Consider the following 26784-nt stretch of genomic DNA (forward strand, 5'->3'; position numbering starts at 1 on the left):
TAAATATTTTAGATATTATAATATTATATTAAATTTTAATCAATTCATAAAATAATTGTGTTATTTTTTATAATAACAATATTATTTATATATAACAAATTTGTTTCTTCAAATTTTACTTAAAAAATATGATATTAAATTAGAGTTTAGTAGTATTATTAGTTTTATAATTATAGCTTAAAAATAAAATTAATTTTTTTTGCAATTTACAAATTTAAAAAGCTAATATAAATTTGAAAAATCTCGTTTTAATCCAATTTGAAACTTAGAAAAAGAGGAATATAAATTTTTGATTTATTATCCAATTAAATCAATTATAAAAACTGATTATAATAGTGGTACGCTAACGAAGTACTTGAAACTTCAATATGAAGTCTATTGTCGTTGCTGTAGTAGATATACGTTCCTGCTGTAAGTAGCTTTCGTATTTAAACAGTCCGCTAAATTTTCTCTAAAATTGAATTTTACTTTGTTGATAGGTGCTTTCTTTCTTCGTTCCAATTCCCGAACAACTCTTGTGATATTCTCGTTTGGGAGGACTGTTAGATAGTCTGTCTAAAGTACTCCGGCAAAGCATTTAAGATAGTAATGGCACTGACTGACCGTGAATTGCATGGATCTGATACATTATATGCATCATTCTTTCCCGTGAAGATGCATTTTGTGAAGAAACCGTGGGATAAATATGGACTTGGAATATTTGAAGCTTCCCAGCAGCCCAGATGGGAATGCTTTGCATCAAGATGGAATAGGAGAAGAGATAAGTGATAGGAGTTATAACGGAGGAGATGGTAATAGGCAAACTGGAGAGGCAGATCGAGATGGTGGTGCAGCCTTTGTTTTGGCCTCCAAAGGTATTTTCTGACCACCCTTTAAACCAAAAGTTGTATATATATGCAATGTTTTTTAGTGATGTTGATCCTGTCCACTTTCGTAATTTCTTGGGGTTTCAGACTACAGACAGATCTAGTAGTTCAGTTACAAGATTGTAAGTGCATCTCATGGGCATTAAGTTAGGTTTACAGAAGTTAATATCATATCTAGAAGTTCAAAATATATAGGTGTATATTTGAAAAAAGAAGTAATGTGATATTTAAATTGATATTCAAGTGTGTAATTTTTCAACTAAATTCATTATTCTATGTTTTATCAGTGGTAATTAATATAAATTTAGAATGAGAAATTAAGAGTTTAATTTTAAAAAATTTGAATTTAGTTCTTTAAAGGATAATGTGGGTGGGCCTATCAGTCATACATCATAAAGAAATTAAGAGCCAAACCTTCCATCTGAATTAGTGAGTGAGTGTGAGTTTGGATAAATTAATTCCAGTGTCATCACTTAACATTCATTACATCTAAATGATATTCATGAGACGAAGCATTAGAACTTCCAAACAGATTAACAATACAATTTCTCTGGAGATCACCTTCAAATGAAAAAGGCTTAATAACCTTGAGCTTATAAGAAGTTCTATGATTGCTCGCTCTTAAATCAAAAGTAGTATTACAATTAGTGGCTTCCATAGGTTTCTCAGAACTTTTCGGATAAGAACATCGCCTAGATGTAATAGATGCTTAAGTGCACCTTCATTATCAGCATCAGTAGCCAACTAAATATAATTTTGTTAGTGTCATATGGTTCATGGAAAAATTGAGGACTAGTTCCAGAGAAGAGATCTAAAATCTGGGACATTAACATTATATACAATCTATTCCAATACAGTGTGAAATAAATTTACGTTGCAACAAGATCACCCTAAATGAAAGTTTGATTTGAATGTTTGTACTGTTACAGGAACATGGTGGCATGCGGGGTTTCATTTGACAACTGCCATTGTAGGGCCTGCAATTCTTACTCTGCCATATGCCTTCTCTTGCATGGGATGGACATTGGGACTCGTTGCCCTCTCTGGGGCAGCATCTGTTAGCTTCTATTCTTATAACCTGATGTCCAAAGTGCTCGACAATTGTGAGAAAAATGGCCGTCGTCACATTCGATTTCGTGAGCTGGCAAGTGATATCCTTGGTATGCAATGCTGTATTGTGCTTGTTTGTAGGAATCTAGATGCGTGAGTCACCTTTAAGAGTTTTCTGTATAGCTGTCTTTAGCATAAGCATTTTGACTCACCCATAATTCATCCCGCTCTGAATTGGGGATAAGCTAGAAATGCAATCAATTTTTTTCTGTTAACACAAACTCAAAATTGAATGCTCTGTTAACCTAATTGCTGATTTTGTTTAAAATTTTGAAATTACTATGAAGTAAGTTTGCGGATAATAACACAAGAAAATGGGCATAGAAAAATGAAGTTTGGCTTCCCTAATTGGCCTAACCATTCAACCTCTGAGCATCTGGTAACTGCTAAAGTTTGTGGGTGATGAAGCAAGGAGAAAGGTTAATCTATTACATATGCTTTGTGAATTCTGCAAAAGTCCTTGTTACTGTTGGTGGAATAAATTTTGGGAAAGAATGGAGAGAGTGGAAATTCCTTTTGAGTAGGAAAAAACAACATTATATATAAAAAGGTTATTGCACCGAGAAAGGATGTCTCGCTCTCATGGGCTGTTTTGATGATTAAGAATCCTTTTAATTTTGATATTGTTTTCTAACGAGACCCCCACTCTACAGCTATTGGGGAGAGTGGAGCAAAGCAAAATTAGAGTTGTTGCATATATTTAGGAAGCGAGAGATAAAATGGAGCTGAGAAAAGAGAATTGTAGCTCTATGTGGTCACAGGTGAATTGCAGGTTCAAAATAAAAAATCTATTGTCTCCCTTCCAGGAAGTGGTAATCGATGAAACATATAAAAATTGTTCCTTTTTTATTTTTTGAGCTTGGCTGTACTGTTCTACATTCCTTTCCAAATTGAAAGGTATTTATATTTTAGCTGCTTCCTCAATTACGGTTCTTAAACGGAGTCAGAAAAGATTATTTTTGTGAATCATCATCTTTGTTGTTTGAGCCCCTTTTTAGCTACCTCCTTCAAATGACACAAATAATAATCATGTGAACTTTCTATCTTTTAAAGGCTATAATTTTGAAACAGAGAATGATGCAATGCAGTCAGATGAGATTTAATGTAAATTTTCAAATTGATTAATTTATGGTTTGGCATCTCTCCAACTTTTGGGGCTTTCAGATCCCTTATCTTTAGATCATTTCAGCGAAAAATGAAAAGTTAAGAATTTAAACATAAAAAAGTTTTTTGTTGGAAATATATTTTAAAAAGTGTGTTTTCATGAATAAATGCTATAACAGTTTGTAAAAAGATATATATTACATATATTAAAAAACGTATATGAAAGAGTCACATTCCAAAGTTTAAATAATGATAAACATTGAACAATTATAAACAAGGCTTCAAATCCAATGTAGAATGGAAGGACACGTAAAGCCCACGCATTGGGGTGAACCCACCAAATTGTGACAAACCAAAGCACTTGAACTTGGGCTGATAAAAGAATCAGACCCAAAAAATTAATGTTTCCAAAGAATGAGTGATTCATTTGTTTTCATTCATAGTCTTCTCCTGGAAAAGTTGATATTTATGAAAGAAATCATTAAGGTGCCTATTATCATCTGTAATCTGTTGTTTTCAAAAAAATGAAAAAAAAGTTGATGTTGATACAAAAAGATACATAGTGGAATCCGACTTTCGAAACTTAATGGTTTTATTTTAAAGGAATAAAACCCTCAGCATTGCCTAGAGGAACAAAAGTCACCACTTCTTTTGAAAAGTCTATAATTTTTTTAAAACATTTTCTTTTGTTTGCCTCATTCTGATTCTTTCTCAAAACAACTTCAAAATTTTTTTTCAAAAGGGCTTTGTCCTCCTACCTCCCTATGGATTTCTTGTGAACAAACTTCAACTGTTCAACATGATTATGCAATTCCTCTTATGAAGACCTTAAGATGTTTCTCCTAATATTTCAAACCTGTTAAAAATAATAGTAGCTTGACCCTATTTGGTATCTTAATCTGAGTTGTCTATTTGCTTTGGCTGTGTTAAATGTGTATTGAGAATTTTGGAGCATCCGAAGCATATTTTGTTCTTGGCAAAGTGGCCATGTCCATGGGATCTATAACATTTGAGTGGCAACTGTGTTGATGTCAGTTTTTGTACCACTACATAACATATTAGCAATTGGATATCTGATACGGGGTATCAAACACACAATTCCTCTTTTGAAAAGTTAATACTTATGCGGACATAAGCAAGAACTCCAATGTTCCTTACACCTGTGGATACTAACTCAGTGTATCGATGTGATTCGCTGGTGATCACGTAGGCGGCCTTACACTATTTGTTTGAGGATGACTTGGACTTTGGTGGAGTGATGGTGATGGTGATTCGGTGTGAATGCTAGAGGATGTTGATGGAGAAGGTGATCGTGATGGAGGGTGAATGTTCTTCTGACTTACAACTTCCTAACTTTCCTCTTCAAAACTCCAACTCCTAACTACTTGCTATTCTACTCCTACTCCTACGAATGGAAGATTAGCAAATGGACGGGGATTGAATCTAATGAAAGTTTACCAGCGGCTCCACCTCCATAGATGCAATGATTCAAAGGAAAATGCACTAGTTTACCATAGAAGGCTGCCCAACAAACTGCTAGGATGCTAGTGGCCTAGTTATAAATCCCTATCAAACATCTACTAATACTACCATGCAACTATCCATCTACTCTTTATCTTACTTAGCAACTTCTTGAAACGAAACTTGCTTTAACAACTTCAAAATAAAAATCTTATTCTAATTAGTGGAAGTAGAAACCATGCAACAACACCAAAAGCTCTTAATCACCATGCAAGTCACAACAATGAGAAAGAAAAGCGATTTTTTGGCATTATCTTTGCAACAATTTTCTTCGACCCTTACAAATGAGAGCAAATGGCCTTATATAGAGGCCAAAATTTACAACTGACAGTAGAGATAAAGAGGCAAAATCGACGATCCAGATTGGATCCTAGAAACCCTAATTAGGGTTTCCACCCCATCGACCAATGAGAAGATGCCACCTCATCAACAGAGCAATGAAAAAAAGAAAAAATGACAACCAATGAGATGGCACCAAAATGGTGTCCAATTAGAATTAGACACTTGTCCTATCTTAGAAGAAAGAGAAATTGCCACTTGGGCTTACATCAAATGGTCTTCTAATATAAATCTCCCTTTCTCTTTCATTCTTTTAGTTAAGGCAATGAACTTAGCTAGCCTTTCGTTGACTTTCTCCATGGGAGGGCAAGGTGTATGTTTTATCTTGAGCTCAGTCGATTTCATCATGTTGCCTGCTGCTTGTAGTGTCTTCTCATGGTCTTTCTCGTACTCTTTTGTGTATCCAATAAAGGCATTGAGGGAGGAAAAGGTGCCCAAATGTTTCTTCTTGATAGCAACCTTTCTTAACTCATCCAATCTTGATCCAAGCCTTGTTTCATTGATGTCCTCTTCTCTGATATCCTCAAAATCAAGTGCCACCCCAACGTCGCTCATCATGGTTGAAATGGAAGTGTCGACACTTGGGTTGTCTTGTACAACTGCATTCGGTATCTCCTCGAGTGTTCTCAATCTAGTAGTCAAGGCGACAAACCAAGACTCTACCGTACTCAATCCTCCTTCAACCAACTTGCCCTTTCCAAATATTTCTTTGGTAGCCCAATGAACGCCTGTAGCTTGGGAATAGCTAAATCCTTGACTGGAAGGAAATCCTTCCACTCCTCTTCAAATATTCAGAATTTGTCTCTAATAGTCACTAATGACTTGAATGTTGAGATAAAGGAAGGCGAGAAATTTCGCCTGTCTTGGATTGTATCATGGATCCAATCCTTGACTTCATGTAGCTGAGTCAATATCTCTTCTAGGTTGCTCCCGCTGTCTTGAGGAAGGGCTGCCTGGTGCAACTGTTGGATAGGCTGGCAATCTCTCCAATATTTGTTCTCGGCCTCCAACTTTATGATCCTTTCATTTGCCTTCCTCAACCTTTCTCTGATTGAAACTATACCCTCCTGGATCTCCTCACATTCCATGTCATCCGTGTTTCTTCCCAAGTTGTGCTCTACTATTTCATATTCTTGAGTTGCAATCTCATCCAATGCCTTGTTGACTGTTGGTATAGCAATCTGAACCTTTCGGTGACCATCATTGCCGCTCCTGATTACCTTGCTACCGTTATTGTCATTTGTTTCTGGTTCTCGCTATCATTCTTTTCTATTAATCCTTGGATGTCATCAACTGTTCGGGTAGCTACTACCTTGCCTCTCGGCATAAGCATTTGCCTTAACCATAGTGGTGCGGTGCATCTCCCCAAATCTGGATTTGGTTCGACTGACAAAGCATCACCAGCAGCCTCGGGCGCCTGACTTATTTCCTCAATATTAATCGGTTCATCTTCTTCACTAGTAACTGCCATGTCATCTCCTTGTTGGTTTTCTGAGAGTGGAGAGTACTCGGTGCTATCACTGTAAGCACTTGACTCTGAATCAGAGCTCACTTCAACTACGGTCCTTTGTTCACTTGTGTTGTCTTCTTGACCTCTAGCTTCAATTATGCTTTCCCTTGATGGTGCTACATGCTGTCTCTTTGCTGGAGGTTTCGGATGTTCTTTGCTTTTCTCAACCTCCAAAGCTCTCTTCTTGCTTCTAACTGTTTCTTGTTGCTGGCTACTTCCTTCACCCTTTTGTTCGATTGATTCCACTGGACCCTCTTTTGACTTCATCTTCTCATAAGTGAGGTGTATCCTTTGACTTTGTAGTTTCCTTAATCTTTCATTGTACCACAACTTGGTGTGCAAATCAACTGTCCTTGTAACTGCCACTAAGGAAGGATCCTGATGATCATCCCAATCTACTGGATTCAACTGTAACATAGTCTTCTTTGAGCACATCTCCATCATCTTCCAGTTGATTGGGAATATCAAGGCCTCTCCATCTGATATCTCTTATCATGCTCATCGACAATCTTGAGAAAGCTAGCTTTCTCACATGAAATTCATTCTTGGCATTGGCCCAAGAGTCTTCTATAGTGGGAACATGTTTAAATGCATTTCTGTGAGATACCTTGATAAGACCATTAGGATCAAATCCTTGCCTTGCTCTGTACCATCCTAGATGATACCATTCTAATTCCTGCTCCGTAGTTGCAAAGGCGATACGATTGGGGCAACTATCATTGCCAATTCCAAATGAGAAGGTAATCCCTGTCTTATCCTTGAGTTTCATTATTCTGTCATAATGCTCAAGTTGCCTAGCCAATTCCATCAAAACTACCTTGTCGGGTGGGTATCTTGGAAGCCTCTTGGGACAAACTGTGCTTCCTTCTACTCTAATGTATGTGAATTGCGGAAATTGGATGAACCAACTCCCATATTTTTTAATCTTTGCTTCTGCTTTTGATGAGAGCCTCCTAGTAGGTGTCCCTTGTAATACCTTTATTGTCTTTATGGAAAAGGCGTCACAAAACATTTTATAATCTTTGTTGTTGTGCAAATGAAGCTTTGGATAGCATTCATGCACCAAATATTGCCCTGGCCCATTGCCAATTTCTCCTAAGGCCTTAAGTCCAGGATTTTTATACAATCTAGCAATCAGATAAAACAGATAGGACCCCATGTAGAATTGCTTTTGATTCTGTATGGTTCTAAGTTGCAGCTCTAGATTCTCGCTTATGATCCTAGCCCAATCAAATCTTCTTTTTCCTTTTTCAATTTCATCAATAAAGAAGTACATCCAGTTTTCAAATTGCATACCTTGAGCTAGGCCCATGATCCGACTAAGAAGCACAACGAGATCTCCATATTCTGATTTGAAGTCTGCCACGATGAGCCTCGATGATCTGGTGATGCCCTTCTTTCCTTCGTGTAGCCAATCCTGTTTTAGATGCATGAAATAAGCCTCTTGGTTATCTTGAAATGACTTAGCCGCTTGGTCCATCATTACTACTGTCATACTTTTGTACTGAGGGATGCTGAATGCTTCTTCAATCACCTGTCCGCCGATGTTGGCCAACACGCTCTTTTAAATCAAACCAAATCAAACTTGAAACGGATTTACTAACCAAATCAAACCTGGATGCACATTCCATAACCATTTCTAGACAAGGCAAGGTAGGAGGGAAAGCCGCTGCGTGTGCAATTCCATTTTTGTAAATCTTCTTTGCCATGGGGGATTGTTCCTTCTTTAGTTTATGCTTTAGTTGTATCATGTTCATTGTACTGATATTGGTATCGGTAATTCACCTCATTTTTGAGAAGAAGGTGGTTTTGGGCATCATGTCCTCTTTTTCTTTCTTAGTATTTGTTCCCTTAGGGTTCTTGCTTGCACTGACATTTACCATCCTAAACACTTATTTCTGCCCCTTCGTTTTAAGTGATATGGACTACCCTTATCGATCTCCAACCTTCTTTCTATTGATGAATTCTAACTTATTTCTGCCTCGCCAAGTCCTATCAGTACACTTATCAATTTCCAATCTTCAACTTAGGGGTGGGACTACTACTTGTTTTTGCCTCTTCGTTGCCTTATGATGGACTTCACTTATATCTCCCAACCTTCATTCCTAGGGTGGTCTAGCTTATTTCTGCCTTGCCAAATGTCCTATCATGGATTCTACACTTATCTCTCCAACTTCAACCTATAGATGGGATGATGAAGTGGTGGATGATGGATGCAAAAAGAACCAAGAGAAACAAGACCAAACAAGAACAAGGAGTGAAATCCACTTGAGGACCACCTTTCAACTCTAGAATGAATTGAAATCACCTTTACCAATAGCCGGGTCTTCTTTGAAGTTCAGATCAGACCTAAGAATTTCAAGCACTTTGCAAATAATGATGCCCTAGCTGAAGAAATCAGAATTCTGTCCTCTTGAAATTGCCCATGCATGTGCCAAAAATCAGGTCCTTGATTATGTACTTCTTCACCAACAAAAATCGTCCAACTCCTAGGGAAAAAAAATCGCAACCTCTAGAGGAAATCAGATTTCAAGAAGAAATTGCCTAGGGCAAGAAAAATCAGATCTGCCCCAAATTGCCTACGTTGAAATTGTAGCTTCTTTGCAAGAAAGAAATCAGACCAAAGTAATGCCAAGTCTGCTCCCAAAAAGAAGTCACCTAGTCTGAAAATTATTTTCAAGAGAAAAATCGCCAAGTAGAGCTGCTCTTCCAAACGAAAAATCGTCAAACACAAGGAAATTCTGCCCCTAAAAAAAATCGTGAAGGCCCTGAAATCTGCTTCAAGCACACAAATCTGTTCCCAAAATTTGCTAAGTAGAAGGCTGCCTAAGAAAATCGCCAAGTAGAAGAGACCTGCTTGTGGTGGAATGAGAAATGGGAAAGGGGAGAAGTCTTCTTATACCCAACTCCACACACAGCTTGGAGCTGGCTGACTAGCCCCGGGAGAGAAAGAAAATTTAATTAGTGCACAATTCTGGCCCAGAGTAAATGCCAAGCTAAAAATTAATTTTGCCATAGTGAATTTTGCATTTTTAATTGCTGGTTAAGACCAAAATTGCAAAAATAAAATTAATAAAGCCTTGGAGATGCTAAACATTTTCATTTAATGACATTTTAGTAATTAAAATATCATTTAAAATTGGATTTGGCAAGCCAAAATCGATTTTTTTCAATTTTAATTTACCAATTTCTTAAAAGATTTTAAAATCTTCAAGGCGAATTTAACCTTTTTAATGCCACTTTTTGCAATTTAATCCAAAATCGATTTTGCAATGCCATTTTAATTTTTTAACAAAAATAAATCATTTCTCTAGAATCCAAAATCGATTTTCCTAATTCAATTTCACCATTACAAAATCAAATTTTCACCAAAAAATTAAAATTTTCGGAAACAAATAAATCTAAAAAATTTCATCTTGAAAATGCTAAAGATTATATAACTATATCCAATTTTCAAAACAAAACTGTTTAAGTCCATAAAATTTGTAAATTTATCCTGCCGGGTATTATTCTAACCATCGAAAAAAACATGTTATCTTTGAGATCGTTTGGCCTAAGGATAAAATTACAAGTTCTAGAAAATCAAGTTAAAATTGGGTGAAAAAACAAATCTAACCTCCTCCCTCTTGACCCGAAGGCATCTAAGGCGAATTTTTCTCTAAAATTGGAAATTTTTTGGACATCTTAAAAAAAAATTTGCCAAGGCGATCAAAAAAAAAAAAAGGGAGTCCCCAAGATTTTGGGGCGATGGTGTGAGAACTTCACAACAAACTGGTTATAGTCAAGTTCATGGATATATGACCATCCATCAAGATTTAGCTCATAGCTTAAGAGAGACCTTTCTCCAGCTTTACTTCCTTGCAGATTAGGTTGCAGGCAAAGTTTCTTTATGACTCAAACTTATCAACAAAATGGTCCATAGTTTTGTCGACGGTAGTCATAAAGACTCATCATCCCAATAATTAACAGGGTGATGTGGAAGTTTCATCCAAACAGGGGCTGCACTGAGTATATTTTCTACTGTGTGGAAATCCATGGCCTAATGATCAAATACAACTCTCTTGTCCCTTAAAATGAGGATCATTCTTAAAATTTAATCCTTGCTCTCTTTTAGCTTAAAGAAGATGACTTAGAATCCTCTTTCATAAAACTAAATGCTTATTCCACAATTTGAGAAGAGTTTCCAGTGGAGATTGATCCAATTTCTCTGGTTTTGGCCAAAAACCCATTAAATTATCAACTAAAGCTTCCTCCACAAAAATCCGAGCTTTTTTCCTTATAGTATTATGCTTGAAAGAAATTTTAAATGCGATATTCAACTTTTTTGCAAAATCAGATTGAGGAAGTTTGCATGTAAGCTTGGCCCCAGGCCAACAAGCATACTAAAATTTCAAAATTAAAATGTTAAAAACAAGATTACCTTTCTAAGATAAATTTGAAAGAGAACCCAACAAAGCCTCAACAGCAGGTACCTTTGGATTAGTTGAAGCAGTAACATCTTCTGCCACTGATAGGTAGCAGTACCCTATCAACCAACCCCTCACATCCCTTGCAAGCCATTCTTAAATAATTATTTTATTAGATGCAGAAATGAGTTGCTTACAAAAATTGTGTTTTTTTTTAAATTCATGGCAAATAAAGGAATAACTGCTGGATTTTCCATCGGATGCAGTCCAAAACAATTTTTATATTTTTCTTTTTAAAATTAAAGTAGGGATCTGGGAAACTTGGGAATTATGCCACTGACTAGATGAAAACATGAGCAATCTAATTCAGATCAGATTGCCAACTAAGTTGAGTGGTGATTTCTTTGTGTTTGATCATTATTTCTTTGTGTTTTAGACATTTTAGTTTCTCATGAAAAACTGAAAGGCTTAATAAAAAAGGGTGTTGCTATATATTCTAGACTCATGCCTAAATTTTCAATCTCATAGTGAACTTCCATATTTTGTGAATTCTATAAAATATGCTTAATTCACGCCAATAGAAGCATGCATTTGACCATCATAATTCTTGACCAAATAGCCCTTTCATTAATCACTGTTAGTTTTCTAGATGATGAACCACATAGGTCTTTTGTGAACATCAATAAGAAAATAAGGTTTTCATTCCATTTTAGTTTTTTATGTAGAATCTGCTCGGTTACTTAATTCATATGCACAATATGCAAACTTGTGTTTTTTGTATCACATGATGCATAACCTTCATTGGTAACTTATTCCAGTTCGAATGATTCCTACAGGTTCTGGATGGATGTTTTATTTGGTTGTGTCAGTTCAGACAACAATCAACATGGGCGTGTCCATTGGGAGCATTCTTCTTGGTGCCGAGTGTCTGCAGGTAAACAACCCCTCCAATACTTTTGAAGTTTAGAAACTCTGGGAAGGACAAGAAGCACATGAAAATTAATTCATTAGGATGATGATCAGATATTGTGTGAGAATCAGTCACAAAACTTTCTTGATCAACAAGAGGAATAAGAAAATGCCCTTTGTTCACAAGGAGTTTGTTTAGTATAGAATCAGGTCTGCTCTCAATGTACCCATTTTACACCAAGTGTACCAAATCCCCTAAATTATTTTTATGCCTCAATGAGTTTTAATCCATTTGTGAATAAATATTTTTTCATATCCCCCTTAACCTTTCTCATGCTTAGCAAGAACATGAAAAGCTTCAGGCCAAATATAATCAACACACCATTCCATGGAATTCACATAATCCTTTACTTAATGTACTCAAAAGAGTCAATATTTTCTCCATAACCACAGTATATTCTGCCTTCATATCATATGCTTCTGGTCTCCTAACCTTTCAATTGATGATTGTTCCTCGTAACTTGTGGATGATGGGAGTTTGAAGGCCATCTTAAGGTTTGAAAAACGATGAAAAACGATGCAGATAGCTAGTTATATTCTGCTGTTTATCCTTTAACCATGCTTACGTTCTGGTTGGGGTCTCTTTAGATTTCCTTTTTAGGGTCTAAATCATGGTTTTCACCAATTGCCTAAACATAGTTGTTATCTTCCATAGCATCATCGCAAATCATGTGTTTAAGACCACTATTGTCATCTTTTGGACCAGGCATCATAACCATATATCCCATCTTTTGTCTTTTAGCACACTGACCAAAGGTGTAGTGACCACTTTTTCAGTGTTACCACCTGCTGACTAAAAAATTTAATTCCTCTTTCAAGATCAAACAGGGTTAATAGGGCATCTGAGGGTACCAATTGTAATATTATCAAAATCTTGAATTTGATCAGTTAGCACTATCTCAAGCCAACCAAAATTATCCATTGATTCATTTATTTAGCACACAACTAAGAGGTAGCTAATTTAATCGAAGGTTAGGATTAGGCTAACCACATACTTTTTTGAAAGATTCTCAACATATTTTAAGGCACACAAATTCTAGATATTGAACATTAAATTGGTTATCTTTAACCTAATTAGACATCTGTTATGGTTTTTCTTTTAAAAGAAGAGCGATACTCATAAATATATAATTGCCATTGAAATAATAAATAAAATACCTCATATATCGTATTCATAATTTGCGAAAATGAAAATGCCCAAGTCTTAAAATGCCATTACACAATGAAAATTTAAATTATAATTGAAATTTAGTATTCATATTTTTTTCATCAGAAGCATTATATACAGTATTAGGTACTTCATATTGTGCTCTTAAATAACTTTGGATATCATAAATATTGTGAACCTCTGCCAAATTCATCTAGGCTCAAATCCATAAACATTATTTTACCTAGTGTATATGAGGGGATCTTACTTTGAGGGAAGGATGGAAAGATTCATTCAATAATCATATTGAGGGAATCAAGGGTTTGTGATTTGCCCAAGAAAAGGAAATTTCATTGAACAGAATTTGCAGGTACCAACACTATTTTCTGGCAAATCCAAAAATGCATAAGGGATATTTGTGTGAGAGGTGTAATGCACTGTGGCAGCACAATGTCAGAGGTTTAGCTACATGTGTGTGCAGATGTGCAATATCTAACTGAAAGAAAATGCAGGAGTAAATAGAAACCTTGGAAACAACTTGAAGTTTTCTAGTCTTTGTATTTCCTAATTTGTGATTAACTATATGTCTAGTCAAAGTATATATTGCAGATTGATGATGGCAGAAATAAAAGTAAACAATGGCAGGGGATGTACAACAACAGGTAATGGCCACCAAATGAAGCTGTTTTGGCTGCATGGCATCAGCTGCATGCAATTTTTTCAAAAAGATGAATGTCCCATTGACAATGCCTGTACACCATTGCAGACAGGTTGCAGGGCTTAGAAATGTGAAACAGTCCACATTCGTTGCATTCTTGCATTTAAGTTATAAGATAAAGTGGTCCTTTGTTCTGAAGAAGATTGCAGTTGCTTATCATAATAAGAACTTTGATAAGATTTATGGATTTTTTATGCATTCAAACCTAATAGAATTAATTGCCTTTTACTCAGTAAATATGTAAAGGCTTAATATAGATATTTGCTTGGTATATTCTGACACAGATTTTATGAGAATTTAAAAGTAAAGCATATTTTGTTTCATGTGTGTGCACATATTTTGGTGTTTATGCTTGGGCACTGCCCTCGGGTACTTCTTGGGTGCCTGGGTTTGCAGTGGGTCATTCATAGAAGGAACCACAGAGAGCTCAAGTACCCAAGATAAATCCAAGAAGATCCTGGTAAGAGCCAGTACCCAAACCATATGAGTACCAGTTTCCCGGCCTTAATAGCAGAACCTGATAAGGTAGCTTTCAGTTGACAATCACCTCTTCCCCATCCTTGTTTTTGTAATGATTGAGGATTACAAGACAACCTGCAAAAGAAGTAACAAGGTCAGTTCACACTAGGAATTCATGAAATATTTGGAAATGAGAACCTAGGCTACGGATGCAAACTAAGATCTCAAATTCCGATGTCTTATTATTGGAACACAAACAGCTTCCGACATAGTTGGAAAGCTGAACACTTTGATAAGCTATTTGGGATTGTAAGTTACTGTGATTGTGGCTGGTTTTTTGTACTGATATTCTTTGGTTTTATGTAAGTTGACAAATAACGATGTCTTTAGAAGGAGAAAATAGTCTTCTGGTTTATGTTGAAGTCATACTATTGATTGTTGCAGTGTAGGTGGATAGTCATCATTGTATTTTATTAGAAAGGTGTAAAAGCTTTCTGAAAAGAAGGTTTTTGAGATACAATTCCAACCATCTTGTGTGAACTGAGAAATTTCATCTAATGTTAATGTCCCCTCTCACCTTTCGTACCACTTATATGTGTGTTTTTTCATAGCTGCTAATAAGTTTTACTTTCTGCTTTCCATTGTGACGTATCACCCGCTGATAATAGGTACCCTCCAAGTGACTTTTGAGCAACTTAATTTTGTTGAATGTTAAATGTTGTCTTAAACCTAGACAATCCTTAAAAGTCAGTTACACCCACTTACCCCAGGCATATAATCCTCAATATGTTTTCTCCGCTTCTGACATTCACCACATGATTGCTAAAACCTGAGCATTCTTGGTCCTCACTTTCACTCGCTTTGTATTAATCGTAATGAGATCAATATCCTGAAAGGTTCATATTCTTCTTCTCCTACCATAGAACTGTTTCCTAACAGACACTGTCAAGCACCACATTTCCTCCCTTAGAATTGCTACTCTAACCACAAGATTAACATTCCTAAACTGTGAGAAAGGGTTCTCAAAATTTGCCTCCCCTACCATAGACCTGTTTCCTAAAAGACACTGTGAAGCCCCACAATTCCTACCTTAGAATTGCTATTCTACCCACAGGATTACATTACTTAACTAGTGGGAAAGGGTTCTCAAAATTTGCCTACCCTACCATAGAACTGTTTCCTAAAAGACACTCTTAAGCCCCACAATTCTTCCCTTGGAATTACTATGCTACCCACAGGATTAACATTCCTTAACTAGCGGGTAAGGGTTCTTGTTCCCATCCATCTCTATTATCTTTTTCTGTGTGTGTGTGTGTGTCTATATACAAAAAAATAAGAGAAACATGCATAATTGCAAATCTTAGTCATTTCATAGTATGAGTCTATGTTGATCCTTGTTCAATTGTAGATGTCACAGATAAATAGTAAATACCTGCTCATTAATCAATGTTCATGATTGTAAAGAAAATCATACATTGAATCGCTAAATTGCAAAATGAAATTTCAAAACATAGAGTAGTTCATCAAATAATAAAGTTTGAAACATAATGATAAATGGCAAGTGTTTAATAGTTTATCAATGACCATACTATCAAATGCCCTTCAAGGGTCAAATGAGTCACCAAACAGTAAAGGATCAACTGCTTCATCCCCGTCGCAATATCCAAGTCCTCATCATTGGAACAAACAATCTCTACAACCTTCTCTTAAAACTTGCAAAATGGGCACACCAAATTGAGAGATTAGATGAGTGAAATGTTTTTTATTAGGCTACTTTAGGGTTACATTAAAAAAATATTTAAATTTTTTTAATTTTAAGTTGTTTTATTTCATTTTTTGGACTCTACTGCTGTGGGTCCTCTTGGGTTCACAGTGGTTTCATCTGGGTTTTGTGCCAGCAAGGACCCGGACAGATCCACAGTCCGAAATCCGGACCCGGAGAAAACCCGGACGTGAATTCAGACCTGTGCGAACTTGGACCTGGACCCGAACTCTAGGACGCAAAACCGGTAATGCAGGACTTTTTCCTCATAAAATTATTGAAGACATAAAGAAACAAACATAGAAGAATTTTGACAATGTTGTTCACAACTCATATCTGAAAATGAGTCTTGTTTGGCTCCTTCATCTAATTAACAAACAAGAGTGAATTGAACCAATGAACACCAGCATTCATTTGTTGACTGGCATCATTGAACAAAATGAATACACTCTGCAAACAATAATATGTCCCTTTTATTTAAAAATGTAGGAATGAACTTTTTTGAAGCCATGCAGAAGAAGCTGAATTAGCTTTGTATCCCAAACAATGGGTAAGTAGACGAAAAAGCTCGAGTGATATGTCTACGAGGGGTGTACAGTAGCGGTGACCCATCATGCACCAGCATGTTATCATTCCTGCGCAAGCATACGTTGTAAGAAGACTAAACCCCCCTCCCTGCCGAAGCATGGTTCCAGGGATTTTGTTATACACCAAATTAATGGTTTCATTTTTCAGTAGCTTTTGTGTCATATTGAGATTTTGGACCCTCTTTAAAATTTGTTCTGCCAAAGATAATTGTATGGTGTCTAGTATATGTGCTATTTATAATCTGCTGAAAGCCCAAAGCTATGGTGGATGTCTCTTGCGTTGGTCATGCTCTCCATCTTCTTGCTTATGCCATGCAAGTCCTATTGAAGGGAGTTTGAAATGATGGTATTGTAATAACCCTCCTCAAATCTTCTCTCAAAAATGCTGATGAACGCTCAAGGAATTTCATCAAACAATTCACATGCAAGGGACGTATGACTGATATAGTATTTCAGCTGGCTTCAAATGACTTTTTCTTCAATTTGCATCAATGAGAATCTTGTGCTAGAAGACTACAATGGACTACACAATGACCTAACATGAGTGTGCTACTAATTTTGACAATATTTAGTGCATATATATGATCTAAGCATGAGAAATGAACACTTACAGCCAACTGACATTTTTACAAACAGTTGGTATGCAAACTAACTAGCTGATAAATAATGATATTAAATTGCTTAAATGACACCAGCAACTATTATCTTCTTAATTGCAATGAAAATTACAATGCTCATGAAATATGGCCAAGACTTTGGCATTTACATGGATTACAAATTGATAATGCTGGTATAATGCACACTTACCGCTGAAAGCTTATAACACCCTAAAAAGCAATATTAACAAAAGAACCTGGTTGTAGATGGCTGTAATAATTTCCTTCAATGCTGCCTTTTCTGCTTTGCTTTTTTCGAACCGCTTTTTCGGCATGCTTTTTCGGTTCTGCTTTTTCGGGTTGCTTTTTTCGTACCCGTTTTTTCAACCTGCTTTTTCGGTTCTGCTTTTTCGGACTGCTTTTTCGTATCTGTTTTTTCGGATTGCTACTATGTTAAATCTCAAGACCATATCTTTCAATGGCGTCAAGATTTCCAGCTTGAAGGGATTTCGTCCTTCAAACTATAGAAACATAATCTCCAGAAAATTTCCCAATTTCTTTGATATTTCCAAGCATGAATAAATGAGAGCTATCCTCTTTCTTTTAATCCCTTCCTCACTTGCTTCACGCTTCCGTCTTGCCAATGTGGGAGAATACATGACTTTTAATATTACTTCCTTTTTTTCTTTTTACAAAGTCCATGTATGTACTCAAAAAGGGGACTCTTGATTTTTATAAAGTGACTTTATGAAACATTATAATATTTAATTTAAATAGTCACTTTACCGTTGTAACTTCAAACATTAAAATAATATACCAAATAAACTCGAAATCCCACATATAATAGCTCATCAGAAAGAGCCAAACAAAACGCATCTCATCCTGTCACTGAAAATTGAAGGCACTGCATCCCCCCTATTGGCTTACAAAAAATAGTAAGTCTTTCTGAAAACCCAAAAAACGAACTCCGTTTGGCCTGTAATTAAATTTGACTAGGCCAAATAACCTCAGGATCCCTTTTGAAGTCCTGGTTAGCCCTCGGGACCATACAAGAATGGGCTAACGACAACATACCTCCAAACTGGCTAAGTGGGGGACATTACAGTCCGCCCCTCTTGAAATTGCTTGTCCCCAAGCAATCTCAACTCAGGATGCTGAATAATCTCCTCTGCCTCCCATGTCGCATCCTCAACTGGTAGGTCCCTCCACTTTACTAGGTACTCCCTGATAGTTCGCCTGCGAAGCACCCTCTCCCTGGAGTCAAGTATAGCCTCAGGAATCAAGATAAGCTTTCCCTCATCATCGAGAGGTGGCAATACTACTGAAGGCACCACATTATGCCCCAATGCCTTCTTAAGGCGTGACACATGGAACACGTTATGCACTTTACTGTCTGCAGGCAACTCCAACTCATAAGCTACCTCACCCACTCTCCTGATTACTTTGAATAGTCCATAGTAGCGTGGTTTCAATTTCTCTGCTCCATTCCTCTTGAGAGAGGACTGTCTATACGGCTGTAACATGAGGTACACCATGTCTCCTACCTCGAAAGATCTCTCAACCCTGTGTTAATCAGCATATTGCTTCTGCTGATTTTGTGCCCATTGCAAATTTTCCTTCAAGGATCGCATAATGTCCTGACACTCCTGCAATATATCCTTGGCCTTAAGCACCCTACTGTCTCCAAATAACAAATCCAGAAAATTAGGAGCATCATACCCGTACAGTGCCATGAAAGGGGACATTTGAATAGACATATGGAAAGAGGTGTTATAGCAGTACTCCTCTAGATGCAACCACTTCACCCAAGCCTTCTGCTCTCCTACAATGTAGTTTCGAAGGTACCCCTCAACCCATTTATTCACTATCTCTGTTTGCCCATCAATTTGGGGGTGGTAACTGATACTCAGAGTTAGCTCTGTTCCACACAACCTGAACAACTCCTGCCAAAAGTGGCTCATAAACCTACTATCCCTGTCGCTGACTATGTTTCGTGGCATCCCATGTAATCTAAATACCGCTCGAAAGAATAGCTCTGCTGTCTGTACTGCTGAATATGTGGACGAAATTGCAAAGAAATGTGCAAATTTCGTCAATTTGTCTACCACAACAAAAATACAATCCTGACCTTGTACCTTGGGGAGGCCTGTAATGAAATCCATGGAAATGCTATCCCACTTCTTCTCTGGTATGGGTAGGGGCTGTAGTAAACCACCTGGAAAGGAATGTTCCTGTTTGTTCTGCTGACATACTGGGCACTCCCTAACAAACTGAAGCACCTTTGTTTTGAGTCCTTTCTAAGTGAAGCGCTCTCTCACCTGTCGATATGTCTTAAAGAATCCGGGATGTCCTGCTAATGGTGAATCATGAAATGCCCTCAAAATCTTCTGCTTCATAATAGACCCGGGTACTAAATAAATCCTTTCCTTGTAGATGATCAAATCATTTATAACACTATATTGACTATCCTGAATAGTTCCTTCAATAACACTAGATGCCCAACTATCCTTGGCATACTCTGCCAAGATCAACTCTCTCCAATCGTCCATGACTATCCCAATAGCAAGCAAATGAGGCCTTCTGGATAAAGCATCTGCGACGATATTTTTCTTCCCTTTGATATAGACTATGTGAAAATCATAAGCCTGTAACTTACTCACCCATTTCTGTTGCCTGTCATTGAGATCCTTCTGTCCAAGGAAATGTTTCAAGCTGTTATGATCTGTTTTTACTGTAAATCGGCTCCCTGCTAAGTATTGCCTGAACTTAGCTAGCGCGTGCATGATTGCAGCATTTCTTTGTCATAGATGCTGTAAGTTCTCTCAACACCTCGTAATTTCCTGCTCTCATATGCGATGGATGTTTGTCCTGCATCAGGACAGCTCCTACGCCCTCTTTTGAGGCATCACACTGCAGCTCAAAAGGCCTGGTGAAATCTGGAATGGCTAAAACAGGGCATGTACTCATCAGCTCCTTGAACTTGTCAAAACAATCCTGAGCCTTCTCTGACCACTTGAAACTGTCTTTCCGTGTCAAATCTGTAAGTGGTGCTGCTATCTGTGAAAATCTCTTCACAAATCTGCGGTAGAACCCACAAAGCCCAAGAAATCCCTTGAGTTGTGAAGTGTTCCTCGGCGGTGGCCAATCCAGAATGGCCCTGATCTTGTCTGGGTCAACCCGAACACTTCTTGCACTAATAATATGCCCTAGATAGAGCAACTCTGTCATCCCGAACTCGCATTTACTCATCTTGGCATATAATGACTCCCTCTCTAGAATGTTGAGCACTGCATCAATATGCTTCAAATGTTCCTCCCAAGTACGGTTGTATATCAGTATATCATCAAAAAAAATCAACACAAACTTCCTCAACTGATCTCTGAATACTCTATTCATACAGGACTGGAAAGTGGCAGGGGCATTAGTCAACCCAAAGGGCATGACTAAGAACTCAAAATGTCCATAGTGGCATCTAAAAGCTGTCTTCTCCACATCCACCTCTCTAACCCGTATTTGGTGGTAGCCGGATCTCAAATCAATCTTAGAGAAGTAGCAGGCACCATGCAATTCATCAATAAGCTCATCGATGCGTAGAATAGGTTATCGGTTCTTGATTGTCTTCTTGTTTAGTTCCCTATAATCAATGCACATCCTCATTGTACCATCCTTCTTCTTCACCAATACTACTGAAGAAGCGAAAGGACTCTTGCTTGGTCTTATGTGCCCCATGTCAATCAACTCCTTGATTGCCTTTTCTATTTCATCTTTATATCTCTTTGGATGGCGGTAGGGTGTGATGATGACTGGCTTAGCCCCTTCCTCTAACTCAATAACATGCTCGATTCCCCTATCCGGGGGTCTCCCTGGAGGTATCTCACCAAACACCTTAGTATGTTTGGTTATTATTTTTTGTACATCAGGTGGATACTCCTGTTTATGTTGCTCTGTCACCTCAGGCATTACTCTGAATTCTGTTGTCCACTGCACCTGGTCGTGGCTGAAGAAACTCTGCATCTGCTTGAGTGACACCACTCGTAGTCTCCCATCTAACAAACCTCTGAGTACTATCTTCTTACCATTTGTCTCAAACCTCATTTCCATTTTCTGGAGGTTAAATGTAAACTCTTCCAGAGATTTCATCCAATTCATCCCAAGCACCATATCCTATTCACCAATGTTGACAACAAAGAAATCTCCCACCATGTCATAATCTCCCAAACGAAGCTGCAAGTTGGAGATTTTCTTGGTACAATCGATTTTGAAGCCGTCGGCAATCATCACCTTAAATCCCCTATGCTCTTCTGTATGTAGCCCTCTGCATGTCACAAACTTTTCATCAATGAAGTTATGTGTTGCCCCTGTATCAATGAGTGCCACAAATCTTTGTCCATCCAAAGTTCCCCTAACTCTGAAAGTGACGGCCTCCTGTATACTGGACAACTGAGCTATCGTGCTATCACTGTGTGCTTCCTCATGTGAAGAATTATCATCTCCATCTGATTCTGATGACTGCTCTGAATCTCCATCCACTGACTCTTCAGCTGAAAAGTACTCCATCTGCTTGGCTTTTGCTGTCAATGGACACACTTATGTGACAAATCCCAAGGCTCCCTGCAATGAAAACAAAGCTTCTTCTTCCTGAGATCATTAAGTGTCTCATTGTCCAACCTCTTACTTTCCTCCTTAGGTGGTTGACCCTCTCTACGAAAAGGTTTACTGTCCTTATCTTTCCTCGAAGGGAAACTCTTTGCCTGAAATTTATTTTTAGAAGCTGAAGAGGAATCCATGTCACGAGCTTTCTTAATGGCTTCCTGCAAAGTGGGAGGGTTGAGAGCTTTAATCCACCCTCTCAACGGATCAGCTAACCCATCCATAAATAGAACTAGTATCCTCCGTTCAGATACATCTGTTACTAACACTGCAAGTTTCTGAAATTCTAAAATGTATGTTTCCAATGATCCCCATTATTTAAGCTGAGCTAACTCCTTGAAATGTAGTTCTGGATCCTTCCTATCAAAACGTTCAATCAGTCTCTCCGTAAGCTCCACATATGAGGCAATGTGTGCATGACCCATAGTGACCATACCATGATGTCACCACTCGTGTGCTAACCCATCCAGATGAATTGCTGCATACTTAATAGCTTCTTCCTCAGGCATAGGGTTCAATTGAAAGTATGTATCAAGCTTTTGAACCCAAGCTCTTGCTGTAGACTTCCCCGAGCCATCATAATATGGTAACTGAAGTTTTCGTACTTTCTTCCGTAGCTCATAGCTCTAGTTCCTGTCATGTCCACGTGGCATATGTTTCATCCGCACATCCATATACTCCCTAAAGATAATTGCAGCAGTAAAATTTGGACCTCCGGCTTCCCAATCTCTTCTCAACTGGTCCTGTATATCAGTGATCTGGGGCTCTGGTACGGGCTGCTCTGGGTCTCTAGGAGGAAATGTGGGAATCATGGGCCTTGAACTCACTGTCCTAGCTTGCTGGGGTGCATGACCGAAATTGTTTCCAACTTGTTCACCTCCATTATGTGTCTCATCTTGATTGTTCCCATTCTGATTGTTACCATTTTGATTATTACCATTCTGATTATTTCCTCCACCCATGTTAGCATTCAACCCCATTTGACGAGCCATCATCTACATCATAAGCTCCATTCTCTGATTTTGTTCCTGTGCCCTCTGTTCTGCTAATCGCTGTCCCTGTGCCAAGGTCTCTAATAACTGTAAGAATCTTTCCTCTCCAGGATCCCGAGCATTCCTGTCTCCCATATTGCCGCCTTGATCAAAGAATATCTCCTCTGTGTCTGTATGATTGGATTCTATGTCCACCTGCACGGATGAACTAGACTGTTTGCTTTGCAGGTCTGAAATCCTATTTTGTTTTGCTCTGGTATTGCGGAAATTATAAGGCCCCTGTCGCATGCTCAAACATAAATGCTCTGATTTTAGTGTTTTGACATTTCGTCAAACACTTTCTCCTCTATCTGGTTGTTCCAAATTCCCTATAAGACCTCCACAGGATGGCAGGACTTATAGCTCTGATACCACTGTAACAACCCTCATCAAATCTGCTCTCAAAAATGCTGATGAACGCTCAAGAAATTTCATCAAACAATTCACATGCAAGGGACGTATGACTGATATAGTATTTCAGCTGGCTTCAAATGACTTTTTCTTCAATTTGCATCAATGAGAATCTTGTGCTAGAAGACTACAATGGACTACACAATGACCTAACATGAGTGTGCTATTAATTTTGACAATATTCAGTGCATATATATGATCTAAGCATGAGAAATGAACACTTACAGCCAACTGGCATTTTTACAAATAGTTGGTATGCAAACTAACTAGCTGATAAATAATGATATTAAATTGCTTAAATGACACCAGCAACTATTATCTTCTTAATTGCAATGAAAATTACAATGCTCATGAAATATGGCCAAGACTTTGGCATTTAAATCCCTTTAAGCTGGAAATCTTGACGCCATTGAAAGATATGGTCTTGAGATTCAACATAGTAGCAATCCGAAAAAGCAGATACGAAAAAGCAGTCTGAAAAAGCGGAATCGAAAAAGCAGGCTGAAAAAACGGGTACGAAAAAAGAAGCCCGAAAAAGTAGAACCGAAAAAGCAGACCAAAAAAATAGTTCGAAAAAAGCAAAGCAGAAGGGGCAGCATTGAAGGAAATTATTACAGCCATCTACAATCAGGTTCTTTTGTTAGTATTGCTTTTTAGGGTGTTATAAGCTTTCAGCTGTAAGTGTGCATTATACCAGCATTATCAATTTGTAATCCATGTAAATGTTAAAGTCTTGGCCATATTTCATGAGCATTGTAATTTTCATTGCAATTAAGAAGATAATAGTTGCTGGGGTCATTTAAGCAATTTAATATCATTATTTATCAGCTAGTTAGTTTGCATACCAACTGTTTGTAAAAATGCCAGTTGGCTGTAAGTGTTCATTGTTCATGCTTAGATCATATATATGCACTGAATATTGTCAAAATTAGTAGCACACTCATGTTAGGTCATTGTGTAGTCCATTGTAGTCTTCTAGCACAAGATTCTCATTGATGCAAATTGAAGAAAAAGTCATTTGAAGCCAGCTGAAATACTATATCAATCATACGTCCCTTGCATGTGAATTGTTTGATGAAATTCTTTGAGCGTTCACCAGCATTTTTGAGAGCAGATTTGAGGAGGGTTATTACAGGTACCTAGTTCAATCTGGTTGCTTTTCATATAAAAAGTATACCAAACCAAATCTGCCATTATTTCTGTTCTGATGTATTCCTACTTAATGCTTAACTTTTTTCCAATAGGAATTCCTTATTTATGTTCACTCTCTTTTAATTTAAATCTTTATTTTTTCCAAAGAAATGCTAGATCTACTTTTTCCTGTAAATTTTGCTCTGTTTTCTGTATCTCTTCATGAATTATTGCTTCAATATTTTATGAAGAAAAGAAAAGCTCATAGTGTGAATGTGATGTGCATGTAGGTGATGTACTCAGATTTGGATCCTGATGGAAATCTTAACTTGCACCATTTCATAATCATGATGGCTGTGGTTATGATCCTGTTGTCTCAGTTACCTTCATTCCATTCACTGAGATATATCAACTCTGCATCCCTGTTTCTAAGTTTGGGATACAGCTTTTGCATTGTGATTGCATGTATCATTGCAGGTACAATTTTACTCTCTCAGATTCCTGGTTATATTAATTCTGTTGAACACCAGATTGGACAAATTAGTGCAGATACAATATAATTTTCTAAGTTAGTATTCCTAATTCTGTAAGTTTCATTTAACATAGTTTTTGGTCAATCAAAAGCAAGAAAAGAAAAACTAAATTAAAATAAAAACATATACTGTTTTGAACAGGCTATTCAAGTGAAAGTCAGTCAAAAGATTATTCCGTTACTGGGTCCAAAATCATCCATATGTTCAGCGGATTCAAAGCTGTGTCCATTATGGGGACTAATTTTGGCAATGGTATTCTCCCTGAAATACAGGTTAAGACCTAAATTTAATTCTCTTTATCGATCTAATTTCTGATTAAACGCCACCTGCATTGCTTTCATAATTTGATATCTAAAGAGGCAGCTGTTATTGTGATGTAATGAGATGACTTAAATGTCCATTGGGATAAAGTGGTGTGTAGGTCCTATCAAATATATTTGCTTGTTTATGATTATTTGTGTGGGTGTTTTGGCTTTGTCAGATTGTCTTGATTGAACATTTCATTTACTAGGTTATGACACTGTCATCCCTAAATTTATGATTTTATCATGCAATTTCTTACTAAATGCCACCTTCTTTGCTTTCATAATTGGACCTCTAAAGAAGCTGCTATTGAGATGTGATGAGATGACTTAAATGCCTATTGGGATAAAGTGGGGATGTAGGTCCTATAAAATATATTGCTTCTTTATTATTACTTTTATGAGTATTTTGGCTTTACAAGATTGTCTTGATTGAAGATTATATTTAATAGATTATGACACTGGCATTTTTGTTTCTAAGTGTGTGTTTTCGTTGCCTATATTATACAGGCAACACTTGCCCCTCCAGTTACAGGGAAGATGTTTAAAGGGCTATGCATGTGCTATGGAGTAATAATGGCAACATATTACAGCATTGCAGTATCAGGCTACTGGGCATTTGGCAATAATGTTCGTGATAACATATTGGAGAATCTCATGCCAGATGATGAGGGTATAGCTGTGGTACCTGTTTGGTTGCTTGTTATTGCTGTGATTTTTATACTCTTACAGCTTTTTGCCGTAGCACTGGTAAGTTGATGTATCCCTGTTGCTTTAGTTTGACTCAGTTTAATTGTGATAATCCTCCACTAATTGTTGATGGAAAATAAGGTGTACTGTCAAGTGGCTTATGAAATCTTAGAGAAGAAATCAGCAGATGTGAGTATGGGCGTTTTCTCACTGCGAAACCTACTTCCTAGGCTATTTCTGAGATCTCTCTACATCATAATATGTGCATTTGTTGCAGCCATGCTACCTTTCTTTGGAGACATCAATGCATTGGTGGGGGCTATGGGGTTTATTCCATTGGATTTCATCCTTCCAATGCTGCTTTATAATATAAGTTTCAGGCCAGATCGCACTTCTATTATTTTCTCAGTCAACAGCTTAATCATGATCATTTTCACAGGTGTAGGAATCATGGGCACTATTTCCTCAGTTCGCCAAATAGTAGTTGATGCAAAACTATTCAAGCTGTTTAGCACTACTGTGATTGACTAATTTTTCTCTTTTCTTCTATTCTTGATGGAAAATAAGGTGTACTGTCATGTGACCTATGAAATCTTAGAAAATAAATTAGCAGATGTGACGATGGGTGCAATTTCACCACAATACCTGCTTCCTAGGTTAGTTCTGGGATCTTGGTACATAATAATCTGTGCATTTATTGCAACCATGCTACCATTCTTTGGAGATACTAATGCATTGGTGCCGGTTATTGGGTTATTCCATTGATTCCATCCTTCCAGCATTACATTATAATATAAGTTTTGGGCCGGTTCGTGCTTCTATGATTCTCTTGGCCAACAACATAATCATGATTATTTTGACAGGTGGGGGGATTATGTGTACTATTTGCTAAGCCTATTATATAGTTGTTAATTCAAACTATTCAAGCCATTTAGCACTGCT

General features: G+C 37.3%; 1 protein-coding gene across 3 annotated transcripts; it reads left to right on the plus strand.

Moving 5' to 3' along the window:
- Nucleotides 1-364: 364 nt before the first annotated feature.
- On the plus strand, nt 365-26784 carry LOC149550136 (putative GABA transporter 2). Of its 3 annotated transcripts, XM_089793260.1 has the most exons (8): nt 537-854; nt 1796-2026; nt 11693-11790; nt 24608-24794; nt 24992-25122; nt 25663-25902; nt 25984-26031; nt 26120-26784. In XM_089793260.1, the coding sequence occupies exons 1-8, from the start codon at nt 686-688 to the stop codon at nt 26213-26215; spliced, it is 1200 nt and encodes a 399-aa protein (XP_089649386.1). In that variant the 5' UTR covers nt 537-685; the 3' UTR covers nt 26216-26784. The 3 variants fall into 3 exon arrangements, with proteins under 3 accessions (XP_089649384.1, XP_089649386.1, XP_089649385.1); XM_089793258.1 differs by having other exon boundaries at nt 365-854; nt 25984-26784; XM_089793259.1 differs by lacking the exon at nt 1796-2026 and having other exon boundaries at nt 25984-26784.

The sequence above is a fragment of the Cupressus sempervirens genome, chromosome 7 (assembly GCF_028749045.1).
Source record: "Cupressus sempervirens isolate cs-2001-9-10 chromosome 7, ASM2874904v1, whole genome shotgun sequence".
Classification (NCBI taxonomy): Eukaryota; Viridiplantae; Streptophyta; class Pinopsida; order Cupressales; family Cupressaceae; genus Cupressus; species Cupressus sempervirens.

Coding starts and splice junctions, on each gene's coding strand:
- LOC149550136 (XM_089793258.1), top strand. CDS start 686: ATGGACTTGGAATATTTGAAGCTTCCCAGCAGCCCAGATGGGAATGCT. Junction 24,795..24,991: donor GATTGCATGTATCATTGCAG/GTACAATTTTAC, acceptor TGTTTTGAACAG/GCTATTCAAGTGAAAGTCAG. Junction 25,903..25,983: donor AGCTTTTTGCCGTAGCACTG/GTAAGTTGATGT, acceptor ATGGAAAATAAG/GTGTACTGTCAAGTGGCTTA.